This window comes from Saccopteryx bilineata, chromosome 4, assembly GCF_036850765.1.
Source record: "Saccopteryx bilineata isolate mSacBil1 chromosome 4, mSacBil1_pri_phased_curated, whole genome shotgun sequence".
In the NCBI taxonomy this organism is placed as follows: domain Eukaryota; kingdom Metazoa; phylum Chordata; class Mammalia; order Chiroptera; family Emballonuridae; genus Saccopteryx; species Saccopteryx bilineata.
Window position 1 is genome coordinate 124,226,864 of NC_089493.1, and position 20,235 is coordinate 124,247,098.

At 44.2% G+C, this 20,235-nt stretch overlaps 2 protein-coding genes and 2 pseudogenes across 10 annotated transcripts in view; 2 read left to right on the forward strand and 2 right to left on the reverse strand.

Moving 5' to 3' along the window:
• The window catches only part of GEMIN2 (gem nuclear organelle associated protein 2), a 28,136-nt gene extending 23,051 nt beyond the window's left edge, over positions 1–5,085 (reverse strand). For all 4 annotated transcript variants that reach the window (XM_066277904.1, XM_066277902.1, XM_066277903.1 and 1 more), the window contains exons 1-4: positions 4,913–5,085; positions 4,452–4,536; positions 3,393–3,482; positions 1,347–1,406 (exon numbers count right to left, since the gene is read on the reverse strand). In XM_066277904.1, the coding sequence (XP_066134001.1) occupies positions 1,347–1,406; positions 3,393–3,482; positions 4,452–4,536; positions 4,913–5,049 (372 nt within the window). In that variant the 5' untranslated portion in view covers positions 5,050–5,085. The remainder of the gene's footprint in view (positions 1–1,346; positions 1,407–3,392; positions 3,483–4,451; positions 4,537–4,912) is intronic.
• LOC136336322 (eukaryotic translation initiation factor 1 pseudogene) lies at positions 2,051–2,708 on the forward strand (annotated as a pseudogene).
• Positions 5,086–5,183: 98 nt separating the features above from the next.
• Positions 5,184–20,235, forward strand: part of SEC23A (SEC23 homolog A, COPII coat complex component) — a 103,199-nt gene continuing 88,147 nt past the window's right edge. For 2 of the 6 annotated variants that reach the window (XM_066277895.1, XM_066277900.1), the window contains exon 1: positions 11,255–11,399. The gene's annotated coding sequence lies outside the window, so the exon portion shown is untranslated. Of the gene's footprint in view, positions 5,288–11,254; positions 11,437–13,624; positions 13,699–20,235 lie in introns of those variants that run through there. The other 4 variants (XM_066277897.1, XM_066277898.1, XM_066277899.1 and 1 more) reach the window with 4 other exon arrangements.
• LOC136335131 (tropomyosin beta chain pseudogene) lies at positions 17,699–18,607 on the reverse strand (annotated as a pseudogene).

Below are 20,235 nucleotides of genomic sequence, written 5' to 3' on the forward strand. Positions count from 1 at the left end.
AAGGTGACAGAAAATGATTTGACTTTGGGTGATGGGTCTACAACATAATTGACTGTTCAAATGATGTGGAGATGTTTACCTGAAATCTATGTACTCTTGTTAATCAATGTCACCCTTTTAAATTTCATTTTCTAAATTAAATATATATATATATACATATATATATATATACACACACACACACACACACACACACTTAACTAACCTCCACCTCACAGAATAGTGAAAGGCTTTCGAGTCAGACAAACTTCAGTGGCTACCATCTATAACTCTTATGAGTAAAATGGTCTAGGTCAAGTAATGTCAGTTTCTTTTACACTTTTTTTAGAGCAGAACTTCCAACTGGTATGGAGAAGCATAGAGAGAGACCATATACTGAATCACTCAGCTATCAGCTGGTAGTCCATGGAAGATTATGCAAGCAGCCTCTTCCATTTACCCCAATGTGACACCATGTAAAAGATGTTAGAAAGAACTGCCTAGAAGCTTCTAAAATCTGAAATCTATGAACTATTTAAACCTGAGCACAACTGTATGCATAGGTGCATTTTGTCCCTCTGAAGATAAACAGCTTTCATTTGATTCTCAGGAAGAATATGAGACTCCTTTAAAGATTAAAAATATTGCCTTGGAGCACACCTAAATTAATATAATATTGTACATCAACTATAACTGAAATATAGACTAAAACAAAAAGAGAGAGAGGAATATAAAAACTAAAATTTAAAACCTTTCACAGATAAAAAAAAGTACTGCCCTGGAACAACTTTCCATCTCTTCCCAACTTTCTTTTTTATTCATTAGTCCAGATATATCTACTAAAGAGCTTAATATTATTTCTAAACTGATAAAATGAAGGAAATACTACTTTCCCGTATGCATGACAAGCTTTACTAAAATGTCACTAATATTGGCACCATTATCTCATCAGGAAAGTCAGATAAGCCTTTACTCAATCTTTTTGTAAATACTGAAAATGTATTTATTTCCAAAAAAGCAATGTCTAGAAGAACCCTTAAAAACTTGTAGAGGTTAGTCTAAGGCTGTACCACCCTGAACGCGCCTAATCTCATCTGATTTCGGGAAAACTTGTGGAGGCTTAACAATTACCTATCCATAATCTCTCAAAAATGCTGCAGATCCAAAGTGTTATAAAAATAGCACCTTGCATTACTGATTTTACATTTTTCAGGCCACTAATATAATGAAATTGTTACTATTAAAGGTAGATGAGAAAGAAAGAAAATAATATGGACTAAGTCAATGAATCTTTAAAGACTGGAAGTAAATATGGACTATTTCCAATAGGAATACACTGTACAAATTAAACAGAGGATCTTACATACCATGGTCACATTACTATCCAACTGTTGTGATTTCCAGTGACTTCTATGTCTGTTCACACTCTAGAGGAAGAAGAGTTAGACACTGACTTTTAGAGAATGGATAACAAAAAAGAAATCAATTACTGCACATTTTAATAATCCTAAAACTTGGAAAATATAGTGTGTTTCAAATTGTATTATGTCTAATGATTATAATAATAATTTGGTAATTGAGTCATATATATTCTTTTTGTGTGTGTGTGTGATAGCGACAGAGAGACAAAGAAAAGGACAGACAGGGATAGACAGACAGGAAGGGAGAGAGATGAGAAGCATCAATTCTTCGTTGCAGCTCCTTAGTTGTTCATTGATTGCTTTCTCATACATGCCTTGACCCAGGGGGCTACAGCAGAGCAAGTGACCCCTTGCTCAAGCCAGCGACCTTGGACTTCAAGCCATTGAACTTTGGGCTCAAGCCAGCGACTATGGGGTCAAGTCTATGTTCAAGCCAGCAACCCCATGCTCTAGTTGGTGAGCCCGTGCTCAAGCCAGATCAGCCTGCGCTCAAGCAAGCGATCTTGGGGTTTCCAACATGGGTCCTTTGCATCCCAGTCCAACGCTTTATCCACTGCGCCACTGCCCGGTTAGGTCATACTCTTTTCTTTAAACTTCAGAATCACAAATTTTATTTTTCCAACTAAAGTTTAAGAACTGAGATAAGCCCCAGTCACTGAGCCGCCGCCGAGGACTCAGCAACCTCCCCCTCGAGCCCCCCTCGCTTCCCGACGCTCCGTCCCCCCTGCCCGCCTTCTCCCGCCGCAGCCTTCCGCAGGCCGTTTCCACCGAGGAAAAGGAATCGTATCGTATGTCCGCTATCCAGAACCTCCACTCTTTCGACCCCTTTGCTGATGCAAGTAAGGGTGATGATCTGCTTCCTGCTGGCACTGAGGATTATATCCATATAAGAATTCAACAGAGAAACGGCAGGAAGACCCTTACTACTGTCCAAGGGATCGCTGATGATTACGATAAAAAGAAACTAGTGAAGGCGTTTAAGAAGAAATTTGCCTGCAATGGTACTGTAATTGAGCATCCAGAATATGGAGAAGTAATTCAGCTACAGGGTGACCAGCGCAAGAACATATGCCAGTTCCTGGTAGAGATTGGACTGGCTAAGGACGACCAGCTGAAGGTTCATGGGTTATAAGTGCTTTTGGCTCACTGAAGCTTAAGTGAGGATTTCCTTGCAATGAGTAGCATTTCCCTTCTGTCCCTTGTCACAAGTTTAAAAACCTCACAGCTTATGAGATGTAACCATTTGGGGTCTGCTTTTAACTTGGACTAGTGTAACTCCTTCATGCAATAAACTGAAAAGAGCCATGCTGTCTAGTCTTGAAGTCCCTCATTTAAACAGAGGTCAAGCAGTAGGCGCCTGGCAGTGTCCCGCCTGAAACAAAGCAGTAATGTGATGTTTCAGCCAAGCCCCAAGGTTCCAGACAGCTATGTCTGGCTCCTCTCCAGAGTCCCCTGCCCTCAGAGAATGTCACCACCAGGACACCCTGCAGTGAAGCTGAGAGGCCAGGGGTTAGGCAGCAGCGGCTTCTGTGCCACTAGAGGGAGCCTTTGGTAGTTAAAAGATCGCCAACAGGACTGGGTGGATGAACTTGAAAAGCTACCTTTCTTCGAGTGAGGTGATGAGGATATCTGGCTTGCCACTAAGGTCTTTTGGACCAGACATATCCTGGCTAATTGATGTCCAAACACCAGAATTTTAGGCCAACCTTATATCAGAGTTAAACTTTTGACAAGGGAACAAATTTCAAGCCGATGTGTCAGTCACTTAGCTAGGTGTAGAGCTTGCAACTTACTAGGAACAGCTGCCCAAGGCCATGTGAAATAACAAACTGATTTCTGGGTTTTTCCCCCCTTCAGTTTTAATGTTATGTAATGTATTTAAACCCTTATTTAAATAAACTTGTTTTCAGAAACAAACAAACAAAAAAAGAACTGAGATAAATCTGAGGGATGGAAGAATTTAATGTGATTAAATGATTAAAGTACACTTACCTGTCGAACAGTTGAAAATTGTGACGCTTGTTGCTGTTGCCACTGGAGTGTAGGGGAATATCCTTTGGGAGCAGGTTGGCATCCTGAAAGCTAGAGATCAGTTCATCAACGTTAGTGTTGTAACTAGAATCTCATACCTCTGCAAAGTGAAAGTAAAATTAACATGAACAGTGAATAATAGAATAAATGATTAAGACTGTACGAAAAATAGTAAAATAATTTTTGCTTATGCAGAAAAGTAGGTAGCCACTTTACTGTTTATGTTGTGTTTAAAATGTTAGGAAAAGATCTTTATTTAGTCATTTTAATAAGAGCAATCTGGAATGGTTTATAGTAGTAGTTTCTAGGAAATCTAAATGTTATGTGACCTGAAGATATAATCTAATCATACCTTTCTAAAATAGCAAAATAGTTTGAAACAAAGAGATATATTACAAATAAACAATTTCAGTATAGGCAGAACATACTCAAATAATTTAAGACATTTGACTTTGAAAGGTCATGAGAATGTAAACTCTACAAGGGCCAGGACCTTGTCTGTCTTATTCTGTTTTGTTTCCAGTGCCTGGCACTACCTAGTTGGTTAGTAAACAATGTGCTGGTTAAATGAAAGAAAATGTTCACAGCGTGCAAGTAGCTAGAAGAGGTGTATGATTTCTTGGTTTTTATTCTTAAAAAAATAATAATCCAGTCAAAATCTGAACATGCACACTACACTAAGAATAAACAGTCCAATAATAATGATGCCGATAACTGGAAAAAGTTACTTAAAAATAAAGGTTAGCATAAGTAAACTGTTTAAAGACTTCTCTAGGATTGGATTATGTCCCTAAAGTATGAAGAACAAATCTCTTGAATGCCAGAGTTACTGAAAGCCTCTGAGGGCAATAAATGCCAACTGTCCTTTTGGAGGAAAAAGTACAAGCAAATATCTAACTTCCTAGGGAAAGCTGTCAAATCTTATTATCTTCATCACAACTGATACTATACAGGAAAACGCTCAGTCTTTTAATTCGGGGTGGGGGTGTAAAAAAGTGCCCTGACGGTAATAAAACTTACAGAAACATTAACACTTTGCTTCCTTTTCAGCTTCTTTGGTTCAATCTGAGCTACCACAACATCTGGACATTGAGCAGCTTCAATCCTACAAATAATAAATGCAAGAAATGTGATTACTATCGTGCTTTGCTCATGTGTAGTAACACAAGCTATCCATTTCTACAGTTCATTATGAAATCAGAAAAACATTTCGGAATCACAGTTGAGGTGCTCATCAATATATTTCTGAATTTATCTGGATTGAAAACAAGGAAATCTACCCATTTTGCCATGGGTAATCAAATTTAATATAATTAAGTTCACAGAAACTTTTCCACGTAAAGATGTAATTAAGTGATCCTGATCCGACCCAAACGGGAACAAAGACGGGGCTTTACCACCGACGGTTCAAGCAGGACATCCGGCACTTGCCCAGGGACAGAAAGGACGACCAGCCCACCCGCACACGCCAAGGCACTCACTGGACCCGCCTCAGGTATTCCTGAGGCGTCCTCGGGGGTATGGAGGGATCGAAACCTTCTGTCAAGTCGCAGGGTTCCACTGGCAACAGCCGAGGCATCAACTCTTCCACTGCAGACTCCGCCGGTACCCACGCCATGGTTTACAACCCAGGCAGCCCTACGTCTGGGTCACGGCGCAGGCGCACAAGCAGGCACCTTTGGCGCGGAGTAGAGCAAGCGGCCCGGTTTAAGGAGCGCGATTGCGCATGCGCAAACCTGCTGCTAAGTGTAAGGTTAAGGCTCCCGCGGTGTAATGAAAACTGCGAATGTAGTTCACCGCAGTCGCGCCTCTGAAATGTTTCTGCGGGTTCTCTGTTCTACCGTCTGATGCTCTAGGTAAAGACTGAGGGTTATTAACTTTTATGCGTCCCTAATAGTGAGGGATTCTTAACTTTTGGGGGGATTAATGAGCAATATTACTGTAATTACTTATTGACCTTTAAATTCTTAAACCCCTGGAAGACAGGTTACATATATTTCCTCGTTTAATTTTTATAACTTTTTGAAGTAGGTAGTATTATCTCTGTCTTTTTTTCTTTCTTCTTTTTTTTTTACAGGGACAGAGAGTCAGAGAGAGGGATAGATAGGGACAGACAGGAACAGCAAGAGATGAGAAGCATCAATTACCAGTTTTTTGTTGTGACACTTTAGTTATTCATTGATTACTTTCTCATATGTGTCTTGACCGCGGGCCCTCAGCAGACTGAATAACGTTACCAAGCTGGTGAGCTTTTTGCTCAAGCCAGATGAGCCCATGCTCAAGCTGGCGACCTCGGGGGTCTCAAACTTGGGTCCTCTGCATTCCAGTCCGAGGCTCTATCCACTGCGCAACCGCCTGGTCAGGCATTGTCTCGGTCTTCTTTGGGAGGAAATAGACCAAAAGAAGGGTTAAGCACAACAACTATAACTTTCTCCAAAAGGGGAAGAGCCAATTCCAACCCAAATTTATCTGAGGACAAATGAACAAAAATTTAATTTTCCAGATCAATCTCTCGTGCTTGGCTACTTGAAGAATCACTTTATATTTATCTGAAATGAATAGCACTCCTAGAGTAGCCATCTTTTTTTCCCCCCCAGAAAGAACTCTACTTAAATATAAGTAGTGCAAAGGATAAGACTAATGCAAACACCCAGAAGACACCATTATTAATCTCAGGGACATTCTTGTGGGGTTAGTACTATTATCTCCATTTTACAGGTGAGCAAACAAGGCAGAAATGATTTAAGCAAAATGATTTGCTAGGTCACAAGTTGCAAGAAAAAATGAAAGTATTCTCAATCTTTTTAAACAAGCTCTGAGTGAATAAAATTGACTTTTATTTCTAAGGTTTATGTTTAAGGCTTTAAAAAAAGGCACTACTGCCTTGGCCGGTTGGCTCAGTGGTAGAGTGTCAGCCTGGCGTGCAGGAGTCCTGGGTTTGATTCCCAGCCAGGGCACACAGGAGAAGCACCCATCTGCTTCTCCACACCTCCACTCTCCTTCCTCTCTGTCTCTCTCTTCCCCTCCCGCAGCCAAGGCTCCATTGGAGCAAAGTTTGCCCGGGCGCTGAGGATGGCTCCATGGCCTCTGCCTCAGGTGCTAGAATGGCTCTGATTGCGGCAGAGAGACGCCCCAAAATGGGCAGAGCATCGCCCCATGGTGGGCATGTCGGGTGGATCCAGGTCAGGTGCATGCGGAAGTCTGTCTGACTGCCTCCCCGTTTCCAACTTCGGAAAAAATACACACAAAAAAAAGGGCACTACTTTAGCAATTGATTTAAAACCAGAACGTAACTTACTCAATTGACGATGAATGAAGTAAGGACAGTCTTTAGGTTAAAAACTCCAGTTATAAGAACGTGGCAGAACTACACGTGGATAAAGAAAGGAGAGGAAAAACAGAATGAACAAAGGATATCCTAGGAAATAATAATAATTTATTTTCCAAAAGAAGAAATGAGTAATAAGTACATGAATGATTCTGAAATGCTTCTGAAAGTTTAAATGCGTAAGCATAAATTCATTTAGGAGGAAGAAAAGTAAATTAAGAATTTATGTGTTGGCCCTGGCCAGTTGGCTCAGTGGTAGAGCGTCAGCCTGGTGTGCAGGTGTCCCAGGTTCGATTCCCGGCCAGGGCACACAGGAGAAGCGCCCATCTGCTTCTCCACTCCTCCCCCTCTCCTTCCTCTCTGCCTCTCTCTTCCCCTTCCGCAGCCGAGGCTCCATTGGAGCAAAGTTGGCCCAGGCGCTGAGGATGGCTCCATGGCCTCTGCCTCAGGCACTAGAATGGCTCTGGTTGCAACAGAGCAAGGCCCCAGATGGGTAGAGCATCGCCTCCTAGTGGGCATGCCGGGTGGATTCTGGTCGGGTGCATGCGGGAGTCTGTCTGCCTCCCTGTTTCCAACTTCAGAAAAATACAAAACAACAACAACAAAAAATTTATGTGTTGCTTTCTGCTAGTTCAAAACTAATCAGACATAAAAGAATGGTAATAAATTGGAAATTGCACTAAGTATTTTTGATAGTTTCAATAAGCTATGAGACAGCTGAGAATAAGCTATAGTTGTTTGATGAAGTTATTCTGAAAAAAAAAAGGTTGTTAGAAAGCTGAACTTCTAAAATGGTAATAACTATTCCATCTAACCTATTCTTGGGGAGAACCATTCCCAGGATTCTGAACGACTTGCGGTGCCCCATTTCCAAAGCTTTCCAGTTACTTCTCAGTTTAAAATGGGAAGTTTTTTTATTTTATTTTAAGAGTTTATTTATTCATTTTGGAAAGAGGAAAGAGAAAGAAGGGGGGGGCAGGAAGCATCAATTTGTAGTTGCTTCCCATATGTACCTTGACCAGGCAAGCTTGGGGTTCTGAACCAGTGATCTCAGCATTCTAGGCAAAAGCATTATCCACTGAGTCACCATACTCTCTTATCTTCTCTGTTTAAGAACACTGTCCTCAAGCTTTGGGCTCCAGATACATAAAGAGGACTAGACAGCTGAATTGATGGCAGAAAACCAAAGCAAGGTCTAGTTTAATTACAGAACACAAAACAAAACTGAAATTTTACTCCTTTAAAGTAGGAGTTTCCTTCTTTTCTGCATGGGTTTTAATCATTTTTATGTTCTTTATAAATCAAATAAACATTCAACAAAAAGAATAAAAAGCTATCAGTAAAGAATTATGTTTCATTTCTTTGGACCACTATACATGGTTTAAGAGTAGATCAAATGATTTCATTCGGAAGGTTTGATTAAATGAACTCAGTAATAATTCTAGAGTTTGTTAGAGTGGCCCAATGAAGTGGTATAGGAGTATATTACTTGTGGGGCACTGAGGAATAGAAACAATTGCTGTTGAAACAAGACTAAAATTTTTTTTTAATTTTATTTATTCATTTTTTATAGAGGGGGAGAGAGAGAGAGAGAAAGAGACAGAGAGAGAGAGAGAAGGCAGGGAGAGGAGCAGGAAGCATCAACTCCAATATGTGCCTTGACCAGGCAAGCCTGGGGTTTTGAACCGGGGACCTCAGGTTTCCAGGTTGACGCTTTATCCACTGCGCCACCACAGGCCAGGCAAGACTAAAAATTTTAATGCTATGTCTCGTCATCACTTAAAGGAGAAATGACAAGTATGAAATAAAAATTGTGTGCTACCTGACCAAATGGTGGCGCAGTGGATAGAGTGTTGACCTGGGGTGCTGAGGACCCAGGTTCGAAACCTCAAGGTTGTCAGCTTGAGCGCGGGCTCACCAGCTTGAGCATGGAATCATAGACATAACCTCATGGTCACTGGCTTGAAGCCCAAGGTCACTGGCTTAGGCCCAGTGTTGCTGGCTTGAGCAAAGAGTCATTGGCTGGGCTGGACCCCCAATCAAGGCATGTATGAGAAGCAATCAATGAACAACTAAATTGAAAAGTGACACAGCTATGAGTTTATATATTTCTCATTTCTCTCCCTTCCTGTCTCTCTCTCTCTTGCTGAAAAAAAAATTGTGTGCTAAGTTTTAAATGGACTCCAGCACCCTGACTTTGGGTATGCTATGTGACCTCTCTTATTCTCACATTCATTTGTTATGTGTAAGGATTGGACTAAATGATCATTAAGATCTATTTGAGTTTATAATTCTGTGATGCTCATGTATGATTTATTAATTTGCCTTACTTATTATTTAATATGACTGTAGTTATTGTGTGTGTAAAATTAGAACACTAGACGCCCTGGCCAGTTGGCTCAGTGGTAGAGCGTCGGCCTGGTGTGCAGGAGTCCCGGGTTCGATTCCCGGCCAGGGCACACAGGAGAAGCACCCATCTGCTTCTCCACCCCTCCCCCTCTCCTTCCTCACTGTCTCTCTCTTCCCCTCCCGCAGCCAAGGCTCCATTGGAGTAAAGTTGGCCCGGGTGCTGAGGATGGCTCCTTGGCCTCTGCCTCAGGCGCTAGAATGGCTCTGATTGCGGCAGAGCAACGCCCCAGATGGGCAGAGCATCGCCCCCTGGTGGGCATGCCAGGTGGATCTTGGTTGGGCGCATGCGGGAGTCTGTCTGACTGCCTCCTCGTTTCTAACTTCAGAAAAATACCCCCCCCCAAAAAAAATTAGAACACTAGACTGATATTATCTTACCTAGATAGACTTGATACACTGTTGATGCTGAAAATTCAAGCTAGCAGAATCTGAGTACTGCTTTTTCTAGTGAGTACTCCAAAAATAGTTGGTCAATGCCTTAGAATGCCAGCATCTGAGTGGAAGACAATCCATGTTAGAAAAAAACGGCAAATGCTTCATTTATACTAAAGAACAGATTAAGCCAAAAAGAAAATATAGAAGTAAAAACTCTATCTGGTGGTGACCAAATAAAATTTCAAGAAATTTATATAGTCATACTTCATCTAGCCTGTCGCAGTACAGTGGATAAAGCATCGACCTAGAACACTGAGGTCACTGGTTCGAAACCCTGGGCTTGCCTGGTCAAGGCACATATAACAAGCAAGCAATGAACAATTAAAATGAAACAACTATGAGTTAATACTTCTTGCTGCCCCTCCTCTCTGTAAAATCAATAAATAAAAGCTTTAAAAAAAAAGAGAGAGGATTGAGCAGGCTGCTCAAAGAACTTCTTGGCCTTCTAGAGAGTCACAAAGGCAGAAGTGAGCCAGCTGGGCTGCATGGACTCAGGAAAAAAGTTGCAGAGGCAAAAGAAAGGCCCTTGGAGACAGATTCAAGGGGTTAGCATGGTACGAACTGCTGCTGCTTGCTGCTCCTCTGGCTGCAGGTCTCATGGGAACCCTTATTGCTTAGGAGAAAGAAAGCAAAGTTACATGCCTGGAGAAAGAAGGTGGTGGGGAGGTTGGAGGGGGAAGAGAGAGAAAGAGAGATTGAGAGCAAGCACTGGGTTCTTTGTATTAAGGGAAGACTTTTAGGGGAGATCTCAGGGACAGATCTCAATAGAATATTCCACTTTCCAGGTGTGGCTTTTAAATGCTGATCAATTAAAATGAGTTATAGGGTCGGAGTCATGGTCTCTATTGATTGGTCAGTGCTAGGGTAGGGAAAGTTATTGGTCAATGCATGTGGTCCAGATGCCAGCCTGGTTTGGCTTGGTGATTTTGCTGCTTTTCTGAGTCTGGAGCTAAAACACAATTGAAGCCTAAATGTTATCTCTAGTTTGACTGAAACTCTGTTTCTGTGGTCAACAGACCTGAGGCTTTGTTCCCAAGATTTGATGCTGATCATATCCTCATTTGTCCTGGTGGCTTAATGCTTAAGGATGTGGTTCTGAAAGTGAGGAGTGGAAAGAGAGTGACAATACTGGATGAGGCCAGTTTTAATCAGCTGTCTCAGTGTCCCCATTCTACTTACGAAAAAATTTTCCTACCTTCTGACTATTCTGTATCAAACGAACAACTTCTCACTCTGTTTTTTAAGAGGAAATGTTTGTGGACTAGAAATTAAGCAGGGCTCTAGAAGACAGGAAGTCTGGAAAAGGATGTCTTCATTTCTCTAGGTGAGCTGAGTCAGTCTGAGCGGCCACGGAAGAAGTTCTCACCCTTTCTGAGTCCTCAGGGAGTGGGAGCTCCTTGAGTCCCAGGGGAGAGGAAGGCGCTTCACTCTCTTGAGCTCCGGCTCTGCCTGTCCAGCACCGTTCCCTTCCGTCCCATGACCCAGTCACCCCGCAACTTCAGCTCCGCATCCACCTCTGCTTTTCCTGCGGTTCTCTCCAGCTAATAGTCCCTTCCCCGCATAGAGTTCACCGATTCACAACCTCCTCTTCCGTTTTCTGCTGGTGGCCCCGCCCCTCGGCTCCGTCCCGCCCCTTTCCTGCCCTCACGCCCCGCCCCCTCCTCTTGACGTGGCAGAGGCGGCACCAGCCATGTTGGCCCCGCAGAGTTCTGCGCGGCGGCCGGGGGCGGGGCGTTGCGGGTCCTAAGGGTGCTGCCGCTGTGCTTCAGCTCCGCGGATACGACTGATTTCGCAAGGTGAGGCTGCGACAGGCTCTGGTAGCGGGACACTGTGGTAAGGACCCTCTTCAGGGCTGCCTCTGCCCAGCTCCTCCGGGGACCGCGGTCGCTCTGCGGGAAGCGGGGGAGGGGCGGCGGTGTGGCGCCTGGCTGGCAGAAAGGCCGGGGTCTCAGAGGTGGTGCCCGCTCTGCCCTCTTGGTGTCTCGGGACAGGCGAGGCACAGCTGATCCGGAGGGGCAGCAGACTTGAACCCTGAACCTGTCACTCTGTCACCCACCGCCCACTGCTTCGTTCTTTCGGGGCCTGGTGACCAGGCCCCCGCATCCAGATACCCAGGATCAGGTGTTGGGAGTCGAGTGAGAAACGGCAGTTCGAGCATCTGGGCCAGCAGCCCATCCCAGCCTCCGGGACGCTCTGCCTTCACCCCAGGCCGCAGCCGCTTCTGGGCGCTTGGACTTCTGGGTTCATTCCTTGCTGGATCTGAAGTGCCCTAGACTTTGAACCGAGGTGACTTCGTCACCCGTAGTTCGGCCATGGGAGTGAAAGGGGAAAAGGAGTAAAGTTAGGTCAAGCTGATGCCTTGAGGCCTTGATTGCCTGTACAGTTCACTTTTCAGATCTGCCCAATCTTGCCGGCCCTCGTGTTTTCTCGTTTTGGTGGAAAGGAAAAGTCATAGGAAACTTACATGGGAACCACTGGAGTGTGTTTGTTGAATTAACATTTCCATGTGAACTTTCTCAACCTCCAACCCCTCAAAGCCAAAAATTAACTTGATTTAAAAAGGTTTTATATTTATGCCCTACCGGTTGGTGGTGGTACAGTGGGACGCTGAAGTCCCAGGTTTGAAACCTGGAGGTTGCCGGCTTGATTGCTGGCCCACCAGCTTGAATGTGGGGTCACAGGCTTGAGTGAGGGGTTGCAGCTTGGTATCATGAACATGATCCCATTGTCGCTGGCTTGAAGCCCAAGGTGCCCCCCAACCCCCCCACCCCCACCCCCGCTCCCCGCCAGGCATGTATGAGAAGCAATCAATGAACAACTAAAAGAAGTGCCACAAGACAGTTAATGCCAGTTGATGCTTCTTATATTCTAAACCCCCACCCCCACCCCGCGCACTAAAGAAAGAAGAATGTTTGGCCTGGCCGTATAGCTCCATTGGTTGGAGGGTCGTCCTGAAGTGCAGAGGTTGCGGGTTCAATCCCAGATGAGGGTACATGCAGGAACAGCTCCATGTTCCTCTCTCTCTCTGTCTTTCTCCCTCTCTCCCTGCTTCTCTCACACACAAAAAAAGTTTTACATTTAAATATATATGTAAATATAAATATATTATATTTCCTTTTCATTCTAGCATTTTTAATTGACTCAGACTTTTAGTTACAAAGGGCCTTGTAGTTTTCTAGACCAAGCCTTCATTTACTGATGAGAAATGGAGGATCCAAGAGGATAAACTATTTGTCTAATATAAGGCTAGTAATCAGAAGTAGTTGAGGACACTTCACTGAGGATCTTACAACTGAAAAGTAAGACACAATTTAATTTTCTGTTAAATACATCTGATCAGGAGGAACTCAATTTTACTTTCAATTTAGGATGTTTTTCATTTAGTTATCTATAAAACGGCTAAAATGGAAATACTGGAAAACTAGCATAGAAAAAGCTTTTAAAAGTACTGTGAGCATGTGTTTGATATGGTAGGTTAAACTCTTATGCCACTTTGTTTCTTTGCTTTTTTATTTAAAGTAACTCCTACTAATTATAAGTTTTGCTGAAAAAGATTTGCTTGGATTGTCTTCTGTGTTTTGTAACACTTAAGAAAATGTATAGCAATTAATATGTTAAGTCTACATGCTAATATAGTGTCTGTGTCATAGTCATTTGGTTTACACTTTTATGCAAACATAATGTAATGGGAGAGAGTGCTTATCAAATAATGCCATTTTGTAATCAGCTAGTTTCTGAAAAGGACTTTAGTACAGATATGCCATTGTGGGGTATGGGACTAACCTGAGAAATTTTGTGTTAGAATTAGTAATTTTAAGATTGAGCAATTGCATGATTATATAATTGGATTAGTTAAGAAGAAACAAATTGGATGCTTTTCAAGATACTACTGGAAAGTGAGAATGTAAGAAATAAAATAAGTGTGACTTAGTGATCCTAGAGCAATGAGATAGTAAAGAAGAGGGGTGAATTTTGCTTATATGTCTTTTTTTAAAAAATGTTTTATATTATTCATTTTTAGAGAGAGAGAGGAGAAAGAGAGAAAGAGGTGGGGAGGGAGCAGGAAGCATCAACTTCCATATGTGCCTTGACCAGGTAAGCCCAGGATTTTGATCCTGTGACCTCAGAGTTTCCAGTCAACACTTTATCCACTGCACTACCACAGGTCAAGCCTTGTATGTCTTAATAAATAGTAAGGAGTGGAATTATAATCTAGCTTTCTTCAACTGTTATAGAAACTTAAACCTGGCCACTGCCTATGTGTAAATTTCTTTTTTTTTTTTTTTTTTTGGTATTTTTCTGAAGTTGGAAACGGGGAGGCAGGCAGTCAGACAGACTCCCGCATGTGCCCAACCGGGATCCACCTGGCATGCCCACCAGGGGGTGAAGCTCTGCCCATCTGGGGTGTCGGTCTGCTGCAATCAGAGCCATTCTAGCGCCTGAGGCAGAGGCCACCAAGCCATCCTCAGCGCCTGGGCCAACTTTACTCCAATGGAGCCTTGGCTGCGGGAGGGGAAGAGAAAGACAGAGAGGAAGGAGAGAGGGAGGGATGGAGAAGCAGATGGGTGCTTCTCCTGTGTGCCCCAGCCGGGAATCGAACCTGGGACTCCCGCACGCCAGGCCAACGCTCTACCACTGAGCCAAACAGGCAGGGCTGTGTAAATTTCTTTGTGCTAAGTCTCATAGAGCCTTTCTCTATAAGGCTTTCTGACTGAATTAAGCCCTAATGTCCTATGTCCTAATGGCAGTAGTTCTCAGAACCCAGGACCCCTTTATTTTTTATATTTTTTTGAGAGAGAGAGACAGGAAGGGAGAGAGAAGGTGAGAGAGAGTGAGAAGCATCAACTCATAGTTGCTTCCACTTTCACTTTGGTTGTGCATTGATTGCTTCTGAGAGAGGGAGGAGAGAGCAAGAAGCATCAACTTGTAATTGCTTTCTTGTTAGTTGTACATTGAGTTTCTCAAATGTGTCTTGACCAGGGCCATGCCAGTGTCCCCTTGCTCAAGCCAGCCACCTTTGGGCTTAAGCTGACAAGCTTTGGGATCATGTGGACCATTCCCTGCTCAAGCCAGTGACCCTGTGCTGATGAACCTGTGCTCAGAGTCAGTGACCTCAGGGGTTTCAAACAGGTGACCTCTGTGTTCTGGGTCGACACTTTATCCACTGTATCACCACCTGTCAGGCAGGCCTCCTTTATTCTTAAACATTATTGAGGATTCAAAAAAATCTGATTTAATAGGCAGGCGGATTTTCATATTTACTTCTGCGTTCAATCTATTGTGATATGTTGTTTTGGTTGATTTGTATGAAGGTAATGTGGCGCATACGTATGTTGCTGGAGAAAGGAGGGCTAAGACTATACTTTCAGGGATCATTTTTATAGTTTGTTGAAAGGAGGGCTATTTTCATAGCTTTTTTTAGATAATTGTACATATTCTTCTTGGATACTACACCAGAAATGAATAGTTTATTTATTTATTTATTTATTATTATTATTTTTGTATTTTTCTGAAGCTGGAAACGGGGAGAGACAGTCGGACAGACTCCCGCATGCGCCCAACCGGGATCCACCCGGCACGCCCACCAGGGGGCGACGCTCTGCCCCTCCAGGGCATGGCTCTGTTGCGGCCAGAGCCACTCTAGCGCCTGGGGCAGAGGCCAAGGAGCCATCCCCAGCGCCCTGGCCATCTTTGCTCCAATGGAGCCTCACTGCGGGAGGGGAAGAGAGCAACAGAGAGGAAGGAGAGGGGGAGGGGTGGAGAAGCAGATGGGCACTTCTCCTGTGTGCCCTGGCCGGGAATCGAACCCGGGACTTCTGCGTGCCAGGCCGACCCTCTACCACTGAGCCAACCGGCCAGAGCCAGAAATGAATAGTTTTAATTAAGAAATCAAGGGTTAATTGCAGTGTCAAATCTGAAACTTTAAAAGTGTACTTTTTGTACTCTGTTGTATTAAAACCCATTGTTCTATCCTGGTACTTTGAATGGATCATTTAGTCATGCATGATTTTGTAACACATGAATTGATCATTTTGTTACCAGCCGTGGAGTTCTTGGGTTCCCCAAGATAGAAATCAAGAGGAAATCCCAGAGAAATTTCCAGACAGATTTTACTAAACTTAAGCTTGAACACAAGGAAGGCAGCACAGAGGAAAGGAAGGAAGGTCCTCAGAACTGGCTTGGAGGATGGCTCTGTTTAGCTGTAGTATTTATAAGCTGAGGACAAAGGGGCTTGCATTATGTGAAAAGGTGGGCTTGCATGAAGAGGCGAGCTTGTGAAAGTTGGAGGGTGGAAATTTCTGTTAGGTTGTTTGGCAGCTGCCTCCCCAAATGTACTACGGGGACAAGATGGTGGCATTACTCATTACCAACACCTTAGGAAGGTTCTAAGCAGTCAAATCTTTATCAACTGCATATGTGGAACAGTGGTTTAGACATTTTCTGGCCACCTGGTCATTATTTTGCTTTCTGACCACCTGGTATTTTTTCATGCCTGGGAACCAGGTCCCTATGCTATCTCAAGTTGGAGAAACTGCTTCACTGAATAATGTATATTTTCCAAATGTTGACATTTTGTTATACAATATTTGAAAAAATCACATTGATATTACCGCTGATATCAACAGGAAGAAAAATCTTGACATATTAGAAAGCTGTGAAGCTCTTGGTGGTAGATACAAATTTTCAAAAATTTTTAATATTTTCTTGCGTGAACAGGCGGTGGCACAGTGGATAGAGTGTTGGACTGGGATGAGGAGGACCCAGGTTTGAGACCCCGAGGTCGTCAGCTTGAGCACAGGCTCATCTGGCTTGAGCATAAAGCTCACCAGCTTGAACCCAAGGTCGCTAGCTTGAGCAAGGTGTTACTCTGTCTGCTGAAGGCCCACGGTCAAGGCACATATGAGAAAGCAATCAGTGAAGAACTAAAGTGCCACAATGAAAAACTGATGATTGATGCTTCTCATCTCTCTTCATTCCTATCTGTCTGTCCCTATCTATCCCTCTCTCTGACTCTCTCTCTGTCCTTTCTCTCTGTCTCTGTAAAAAAAAATAAAAAAATTAAAAAATTTTAATATTTTCTTGAAAGTTGAAATTTTCTCATTGGGATAAGTACTGTCAGTTGTGTTCTAGGTGACAGGCTCATTTCACTCAGTTTGAGAAAATATATGACAAATACGTAAGTACTACTAATATACCATTCTTGGGAAATTGAGAAAATGTCACTCAAAACATTTTTGGGTGTGTTTTTTTGGTTTAGATCTGAGGTCCCCAAACTACGGCCCATTGGATGCGGCCCCCTGAGGCCATTTATCTGGCCCCTGCCACACTTCTGGAAGGGGCACCTCTTTCATTGCTGGTCAGTGAGAGGTGCACATTGACCATCTCATTAGCCAAAAGCAGGCCCATAGTTCCCATTGAAATACTGGTCAGTTTGTTGATTTAAATTTACTTGTTTTTTATTTTTTATTTTTTTTGTATTTCTCTGAAGCTGGAAACGGGGAGAGACAGCCAGACAGACTCCCGCATGCGCCCGACCGGGATCCACCCAGCACGCCCACCAGGGGCGATGCTCTGCCCACCAGGGAGCGATGCTCTGCCCCTCCGGGGCATCACCCTGCCGCGACCAGAGCCACTCCAGCGCCTGGGGCAGAGGCCAAGGAGCCATCCCCACCGCCCGGCCATCCCAGCTCCGATGGAGCCTTGGCTGCGGGAGGGGAAGAGAGAGACAGAGAGGAAGGAGGGGGTGTGGAGAAGCAAATGGGCGCCTCTCCCATGTGCCCTGGCCGGGAATCGAACCAGGGTCCCCCGCACGCCAGGCCAACGCTCTACTGCTGAGCCAACCGGCCAGGGCCTACTTGTTTTTTATTATTTTAAGTATTATATTTGTTCCAGTTTTGTTTTTTTACTTTAAAATAAGATATGTGCAGTGTGCATAGGAATTTGTTCATAGTTTTTTTTATAGTCCAACCCTCCCATGGTCTGAGGGACAGTGAACTGGCCCCCTGTGTAAAAAGTTTGGGGACCCCTGGTTCACATGAACAACACTGATTGATCTAGTATATATATATATATTTTGTCAGTAACATTGAATTTATTGGGTTTGGGTGGCAACTGTAGCCTGGCTGGAGGCAGGGCCAACCTTCACAGATTGTTGAGTTCCAGCAGGGTCTGGTGAATCTCCACGTTCTCCTCCTTGGCACTGGCCAAGGTCTCTTCCAGGTCATCGATGGTTTTCTCCAACTTTGCCACAGACCTTTCAGCAAACTCTGCTCTGGTTTCGGCCTCCTTTAGCTTCTCCTCCAGCAGTTTGATCTCTTCTTCATATTTATCTTCTTTGGTGGAATACTCCTCCTCTGAGGCCATCAGGGACTTGAGGGCCTGGTCCATGGTTTGGAGTTCCTCCTCCAGCTACCTGGCTTGGCTCTCAGCCATCTCAGCGCTCTCTTTTGAGTGCTCCAGCTCTCCTTCCAGGATCACCAGCTTCCTGGCCACCTCCTCATTTTTGCGTTCTAAATCCTCGGCAATGTGCTTGGCCTCCTTCAGCTGCATCTCCTGCAGCTCCATCTTTTCCTCATCCTTCATGGCTCGGTTTTCAATGACCTTCATTCCTCTCTCACTCTCATCAGCTGCCTTCTCAGCCTCCTCCAGCTTTTGCAGGGCTGTAGCCAGGCGCTCCTGTGCCCGGTCCAGCTCCTTCTCTACCAGCTGAATGCGGCAGTTCAGGGAGGCCATATCTGCCTCTGCATCAGTGGCCTTCTTCTCGGCCAGCTCCAGTTTCTCCTGGGCATCCTTTACTGATTCTGTATACTTTTCCACCTCATCCTCCGTTCCTTTCAGCTTCTTCTGGAGGGCCTGCTGTTCCTCCTCCAGCTGCTTGCAGTGGTCTTCAGCTTGCTTCTTGTCGGCCTCGGCCTGTTCAGTGTGGTAGGTGGCATTCTCCTTGTCCAGCTTTAGCATCCTCATCTTCTTGATGGCGTCCATGGCTGCGAAGGGGGACGGGCCAGTTGGCGGCCGTGCGGACCAGAAGAAATGGGTCGGCTGCGCAGACTGGGTGCACAGGTGGCGGGTGAGGAGGACCAAGCGGGATTGGGTGATCTAGTATATTTTAATAGATATTTTATTGCTTTTTGGTGATACCTTTTATTGATTTATTTATTTTTATTTATTTTATTTAATGCATTTATTTTATTTGATGCATTTTAGATGCAGCTTAGATTATAGATTTAATTAAGTAGTAAACAGAAAACTTCATTTGCTGTGTTTTCTATAGAAATAATAGAAGGGATTGCATATAGTGCTGGAATTTATATTTACATTTGTGGCATGAAAGCTGCCTCTAAACACTGGATTTCTCTCCCAGAGGTGGCTTTTTCACTATCGCCTGTGAGAACTGAGGTTGGCATCCTCAAATTCTGCTGTATCGCAGGCCTTTGTTTTACCATTAGTTTTCAAAGGCTACTTTTTCCTTTTTTCTCTTTCTTTCTTTCTTTCTTTCTTTCTTTCTATCTTTATTTTTTTAGCAAGAGAGAAACAAAGAGAAAGAGAGATGGGTAGACAAAGACAGATAGACAGGAAAAGAGAGAGATGAGAAACATCAACTTGTAGTTGCAGCACTTGAATTTTTCATTGATTGCTTTCTCATGTGTGCCTTGACCGAGTGGCTCCAGTCAAACCAATGACTGCTTGCTCAAGCCAGTAACTTTGGGCTCAAGTCAGCGACCATGGGGTCATGTCTGTGATCCCAAGCTCAAGCCGGCGACCTCAGGGTTTTGAACCTGGGTCCTCAGTGTCTTAGGTTGACACTCTATCCACTGCACCACCATCTGCTCAGAGAACAGCCACTTTTTCTTGAGAATACATACCATCCTTCTCAAAATTGTCTCCTATATTTACCTTTAAGATAATCTTGTCTAATCAATTTAGGTATCTTAGGATGTCTCTATTCTTTACCAACATTGGGAAAATTTATGGTTCTTTTTTTTTTAAATTATTAATTTTTTTTCGTATTTTTGTATTTTTCTGAAGTGAGAATGGGGGAGAGGGAGAGGCAGACAGACAGACTCCCCCATGCGCCAGACCGAGATCCACCTGGCATGTCTACCGTTGGCAATGCTCGGCCCCTCTGGGGGCGTTGCTCCTCTGCAACCAGAGCCATTCTAGTGCCTGAGGTGGAGGCCATGAAGCCATCTTCAGTGCCTGGGGCCAACTTTGCTCCAGTGGAGCCTTGGCTGCTGGAGGGGAAGAGAGAGACAGAGAGAAAGGGGAGGTGGAAGGGTAGAGAAGCAGATGGACGCTTCTTTTGTGTGCCCTGCCTGGGAATCGAACCCGGGACTTCAACACGATGGGCTAATGCTCTACCGCTGAGCCAACCGGCCAGGGCGGTTGTTCTTTTAAAAAAAAATTTATTTTATTTTTTGTATTTTTCTGAAGCTGGAAACGGGGATAGACAGACTCCCGCATGCGCCTGACCGAGATCCACCCGGCACGCCCACCAGGGGGCGACGCTCTGCCCCTCCAGGACATCGCTCTGTTGCGAACAGAGCCACTCTAGCACCTGGGGAAGAGGCCAAGGAGCCATCCCCAGCGCCCGGGCCATCTTTGCTCCAATGGAGCCTCGCTGCGGGAGGGGAA